Here is a 6,557-nt window from a genome sequence, read left to right as displayed (position 1 = left end):
TCACGGGGAATAAACTCAAAAGCACTGCTTTATTGCAGACTCGAGGAAAAGATACAGAATTAAACTATACTGGGAAAATACAAACTAAACTTCACAGTGAGGCACACAAGGGAATGCACAGCATGAGGGACAACGCAACATGGAACAAAGCGAGACTCTGACATAAATACACAGAAGGTAATGAGGGAAGTGGAAGCACATGGGGAACACAGCTGTGTCATGATCCTGGGCCATGTTGGCCCAGTATTCTTAGTTTCATGTATTTTGTTCCTTATTTAGGCCATGTTTCCTGGGTTGCTCTGTTACGTTGTTCCCTAAGTGTTTTCCCCTTGTGAATCTTACCCCCTGTGTGCCCCTCTGTGTATTTGTGAGCCCTAGTCTCTCCTTGTGTTTATTCCATGTTTTCCCCAGCCTGTTATGTCTGTTCTCCCTGTGCTCTCTCTCCTCCTGTCTGAACCTCCGTGTACTTCCTGTTTTACTTTGATAATCTCTCGTCTGTATGCGTCATGTTATGTTCACTCCTGCCCTGTCTCGTTATGGTTATCTGTGTCAGCTGTGTTCCCCGTGTGTTAACCCTCTGTGTATTTATGTCTGCGTCTCCCTCGGTTCGGTGTCGCGTTCTCCCTCATGACTGTGTGCCCCTCCGTGTGTTTCCTTGTAAGTCCGTTCCTTAGTTCTTCCCAGTTTAGTTTCATGTTATTTTGTATCGTTGTCATCTTTATCAGCAATAAAGCTGTATTTTGAGTTCAGCCCTGTTTTCCGTGAGTGTGCGTTTGGGTCCTATTTCCTGCCTGCCACACAGCCAGATCATGACAAGCTGAGGACAATTACACATGACAGCGCGTAGAGGACATGAAACTGAAAATGCTGACACCAAGACACGGACCTTAAACATAACACAGAGAGTACACAGAGAGAACATGACGGAAAGAGGAAAACACAGAACATGAGGAGTATGAACAAAGCACAATAACTCACACCACTATATACACGGTCACACAGAGGGAGACAAAGGGGGATAAAGACATGAGGGGAAATCTAGTAAATTAACCTGAACAACTTAGGACCCATAGAATAACAAATTAACAAATGACACAGGAACACAGGAAAACTAAGAACGCTAGGTAAAATGACCCAGGATCCTGGCAATTTTGCTATCTTGTTTACTTTTTCCCCCTGTCTGAATCCGGAATGACTACATCCCGTACAGAACAGGTGTAAAAAGTATTTTGATTTGTTGTAGTAAAATGAAGAATGGAAACTCACTAACAAATTTCTAAACTAATCATTTATGCGAAATGAAAATTGGTGTGAATTTGAGAGAAAAAGATTCAAAAGACAAATTCAAATTCAAATTTTATTTGTCACGTACACAGTCATACACAGTACGATATGCAGTGAAATGCTTGGACAACTGCTCGTGACCTAAAGAAAACAAAAAAAGGAAAAGGCTATGCATAAGATAGGAAATAAATATGAAAAATTAAAAAGGGAAATAAATATGAAAAATTAAAAAGGGTAAATTTTACTAGGAAGGAATAAAATATAAATTAAGGTTAAAAAGGAAATAACTGTACAACACAAATTAGAATGAAGGGTAAATTTAACTGGGAAGGAATAAGATAAAATATATAAATTAAAGTTGAAAACAAAATACACAATATAGAACTATATAAGAATGTATGAAGAAATATAAATAAATATATACACAATAACAGCAGCTGTACAAGTATTAACTGGAAATGAAGAATATAATGTCCAGTGTTGTGCAATCCACATCATGTCTTCTGCAGTGCAAATATGCTTAAATCCAGGCAATTCTTTTTGACTTTAAAGCTGAAATGATAAAATCAGTGTCTAATGTTAAAGCAACAGAGCTCCAATGAAGCTCAAGTACAATAAAATGTGATGCAGTCTTAAATCATGCATTATAAAGTTCTCTGCAGAGCAATTTATTGCTGTAAGTAGACTTTAGAGATGCATAGGGCCCCCGCAGCCACTAGGGGGCAATTTTTTCCACTTCACTAAAAAGCCAGGAAGTAGCACGGTCACGGTTTAATGTGGCTCCTTTAAAAATACAGCATCACTCTTCCTATGAATTTGCTCTGATTATCTACACATCAAAGAAGATGCTTATTTATTGTATTGTATGCTGTTTTGTTTTCTACTCATCTCATGTTGTTGTTTCCATATTCATGTGAGAGCTGGTTAAATGTATTTATTTATTTATTAGTTGGTAGGGGAGATCATATTTTATGTTATTATGTTTTCTATTGAAAAAATCTATTTCCTAAAATTAAAAAAAAACAACACATTTCTGAGGAAAATTATGCATCTTTTGCATTTATGGATTATTATTTACGTTTTATCTTTTTTTTAACGTTTTCTTAAAGTTTAAACTTCTTTGGTTTGCTTGTTTTCCTCTAAACATGTAAAGGAAGAAAATTCCAGTAAGATCAAAATCCACTGTTTCTGAGGAGGATCAGTGTTTACACTGTGAAAATGTCCAATGGGAAATGTTGAATGACATTAAGAAGTACCCCATATGACGAGTTTATCTAACGACATGAATAAATGTGCATCTGTCCTTGAGATGTATTTGTCTGAATTGTGTCTGTGGGTCATAAAACGTGTTTTTCGCCGGTATTGGCAGGCCTGAATAATATCTAGGAGGCAACTTGTAGTTTCAGCTGTTAACTAAAGCTACAACAGGCAACTTAGCTGGCGCCACAGTGAGGCGCAGATGGGGCCTGCTGGTGTTAAATTCGCGTCGCGGGCTTATGACGTCCTCTTTACTCGCTGCTTATCTGCAGGAAAGGTGCGTTCCCTCAACTCCTGACACAATCGTCTGGATTAATCAAACATCCTAAGTTGTACATTCATAAGAGTTGGCGCTTTACAATGGATAATAACTTTTATATCACATTTCTTCTTCATTGCAGAACTTTTAGTTCACCATCCATCGCAAATCTACAATGGCCGAGGAAGGGTGAGCAAGACATTTCTGTATGATGACTTGATAATAAAAGTTACTTAAACGAGCCGTAGTTAAACTACAGCTGAAATTTGTTTAGGAGAGGATAGTGACCTTGTAAACATAAGCTTTTTGGTAACAGTGTGCTTTATAGCATAAAAGAGAATATTTCACATGAGACAAGTTGCTAGCTTAGCAGGGATAGAGGTTCAGTTATACTACCCCCACGCATGTAGCAATTTACTATAAAATTGAATTGAATAGCCCTTTATTGTCATTGTACATGTACAACGCAATTGTACAACACCAACTGTGTAGGAATAAAATGTAACAGGTCACCAGCCAGATAAATTGCAAACAGGAGAAATGTATACAGTCACAAGAAATGTGTGCAAAAATGAGAGAAAGGCACATAATAGAAAGCTCATAGATAAGTCATGTCCATAGTCCGGTCCAGGGGGCTAATGTTTAACAGGTTTATACAATCACACAATAGTAAATCTAGTTTAAAATTAACCTGAGATACTGATATGCGGCAGCTTCACTGACGTTTACAATTCCTCTTCCCTTTAATGATCACTAGTGTAATCACCTTGATCTTTGTTATATTGCTCTTCATATGTGAATACAGTCAAAGGGTTTAGAAGTAGTAGTCCTGCCTTTAGTGCAGCTATGTATGAAAAATATATGTGGAGTCTTAAACAGGCATGTTTTTCAGTAACTTGAAGTCTTCTCACTGATCTGAAGTATTTAAGGGCTTTGACATGCTAGCAGTAACTTATTTGAAACCTAGTGACAGTGTTGTGTAGAACACTGACTCAGTTGGCCTTTCTTCAGCTCAGATTTAAATGATTGAGAAGCCAAACATGTACACCTTGATGGAATATATCATGTCGTCAGCAGTCTGGCTGCAGTATTTACAACTAATTGTAACTTGGCAAGAGAGGAGTTCCAAACCGTCGTAGTCCAGTTTAGATGCAGGAAGGCTTGATAAACCTGGTATAGATTTAGGTTTTTAGTCTGGATATTATTCTGAAATTTCATTATTGTGTTTTTCTGCCAGCTGAGCTTTTGTGCATGACTGATGATCCCATCTTTTGTCGGATACCCCTTCACTCTACAATGAGTGAGACGCTCGCCGCTCTGACATATGCCAAAAGCTCAGCTGAAGAGGCCCCAATTTCTTGTGCTCATCTTCCTCAAAATTTTAAGATTTTTTTTTATCTTACTTCCAACAGCAGTCCTGCCGGAGGTGTGATGGATGTCAACACCGCTCTCCCTGAAGTGCTCAAGACCGCACTCATCCACGATGGCCTAGCCCGCGGTATCCGTGAGGCTGCCAAGGCTCTGGACAAGTAAGTCTTAAACCTTTTAGAGAGCTTTAACTTAAAACGTCTGAGCCATCCTATCAGTTTAAAGTGTGAATGGTATAATGTAGTAGCCTTTTAATGTGAGTTCTTTCTTTTTTTTTTCCCCTGTTCTTTCATAGACGTCAGGCCCATCTCTGCGTCCTTGCTGCCAACTGCGATGAGCCCATGTACGTCAAGCTGGTGGAGGCCCTCTGCGCCGAGCATCAGATCAATCTCATCAAGGTACTGAATTTGCTTGGGTTTGGTTTGATGTTCATGGACAGTTGGACTGCGTTCTTCTATTTATTTTTTTTAAACCAGTTGCATAAAGTGAATGTAGCACTGCTGTATCGCTGATGACAATTTGGCTCCCTCTACTGAACACTGTGAGGAGATTGCCAATTGTTACCCAATTTCTGTCTGAGATACAGTTGAGCTTGGACTATAATGCACTATTCTACCCGTGCTTATTATTATTTTTACTGTGTTGACTTAAATTCATTCATGAAGTTGAAGTGACCTTTTAAACTCTGGCAGGTTGATGACAACAAGAAGCTTGGTGAGTGGGTTGGTCTGTGCAAGATCGACCGCGAGGGTAAACCACGCAAGGTGGTTGGCTGCAGCTGCGTCGTTGTTAAGGTAATTATGTTGCTTTCTTTCTTTGGCTAGTCTGAATTCACTTGATTAGCCTTTTGATCTATATAGGAAACCTTAAATGGGAATTCAATGAGATCCCTCTAACATAACAGCGAAAGAAACAGAGTTATGAGTTAGGACTATATTTGCCAGTCAAGTGCAGTTGCTGTGCCTCATGCCATGCAGCTGTTTAACTCCTGGCTAGAGAGGAGCCAGCGTACAAGCCCCGTCATCTGCCTGTGGTGTCCGGGGTCCCTAAGGATGGCTACATAGAGTACCAAATGACAGTAGGCAAAAAAGGTGCTATAAAGGCAATCCATGCAATTCCTCTTCCCTTTAATGATCACAATACAACTTTATTTGTCTAGCACATTTAAAACCAGAGGTAGCCAAAGTGCTTCACATCATCCAATAAAACAGTAGTAAAGTACAAAAGCAGATAGAGAAGCTAGCAGGTGGAAGGCATTGATTAACCAAGTATACAAGTACGCAGATAAGCAAGCAAGACTTAACGATAAAAACAATAAAACAATATAGGCAAAGAAAGTGAAGGGCAAGAAAGTACACTTAAAAGGCATGCTGTAGGAGGCCGGGAAGGCTAAGCTAAAAAGGTGGGGTTTCAATTGAGACTTGAAGGTCTGGATTGAATCAGACGTGTGAATAGTATGATAGTATTATAAGTAAGCAGTAGGATTTTGAAATCAATGCAGTGTTTAATTGGAGGCCAGTGAGAAATGGGGTGATAGACTCAAACCTACGATTACCAGTTAGAAGGCGAGCCACGGTGTCATCACTAGTGTAGTTATAAAATCAGGGTTGGTGTATTTAACTCAGTCTAAGCAGCATACCTATACCACAGCTGCAGTAAACATGTGTGCCTGAACTAAATGAAATTCAGAGGTGAGTTGTGTTGACACGGTGTAACAAGCTGATCACCTCCACACTGCATTGAGCCATAATTTATGACAAAGACTGAAACAAGTAGTGTTTAAATATATCTGGAGACATGTTAATTATAGCTCGTTATGTTTCCCTTGCGTAATAAACTTAAATTTATTTCCAAATGGCTGTTTAATGTTTGCAGGCATACATGTCTGTGATGTTGGGCTCAGTTGACCTTAATTTTATTTATTTATCCCCCCTACAGGATTATGGCAAGGAGTCCCAGGCCAAGGATGTGATTGAGGAATACTTCAAGTCCAAGAAATGAAGTGTCAATAAAACAATGAAATGAAGCTCTGGAGTGTGTTATTGATTTGAGTTGCTTGGTTGGATATTGAGCATTATTTTACTGTGTACCAATCTTGTTGCTTGGTTAGTGCATCATTTCATGAGCTCTTTCTCCAAATTGAAAATTTCAGATTTATTTATTTATTTATTTTTAATTTTGAAAAAGCTCTTTGCCCTCTGGATAACATTGTTACTGCTTAGCCAGAAAACGTTGATGGTCAAGCAGCATGGATCCCAAATTTGTGAGTATGAACGAGTGAAACTTGAACCGTGCAATGCGCAGTTTTGAAATTCACACCATTGGAGCATCTAGTAAAAGTTCAAATCCTGGTGACCTTAACTTGACCTCAAGTTGAGTCCACTTACTA

General features: G+C 39.0%; 1 protein-coding gene and 1 non-coding gene across 2 annotated transcripts; both read left to right on the top strand.

The window, feature by feature from the left end:
- Positions 1-2,766: 2,766 nt before the first annotated feature.
- Positions 2,767-6,194, top strand: rps12 (ribosomal protein S12). Its single transcript, XM_085372138.1, has 6 exons — positions 2,767-2,818; positions 2,943-2,989; positions 4,213-4,329; positions 4,464-4,566; positions 4,861-4,962; positions 6,107-6,194. The coding sequence occupies exons 2-6, from the start codon at positions 2,976-2,978 to the stop codon at positions 6,167-6,169; spliced, it is 399 nt and encodes a 132-aa protein (XP_085228264.1). The 5' UTR covers positions 2,767-2,818; positions 2,943-2,975; the 3' UTR covers positions 6,170-6,194.
- On the top strand, positions 4,670-4,753 carry LOC146617011 (small nucleolar RNA SNORD100). Its single transcript, XR_014906904.1, has one exon. It is a non-coding gene; the product is annotated as a small nucleolar RNA SNORD100 (small nucleolar RNA).
- Positions 6,195-6,557: the final 363 nt, after the last annotated feature.

The sequence above is a fragment of the Diplotaxodon limnothrissa genome, linkage group LG15 (assembly GCF_057381915.1).
Source record: "Diplotaxodon limnothrissa isolate DT_005_m linkage group LG15, D_limnothrissa_male_GT1.1, whole genome shotgun sequence".
NCBI lineage: Eukaryota > Metazoa > Chordata > Actinopteri > Cichliformes > Cichlidae > Diplotaxodon > Diplotaxodon limnothrissa.
This window is presented reverse-complemented; position numbering and strand designations above follow the sequence as displayed.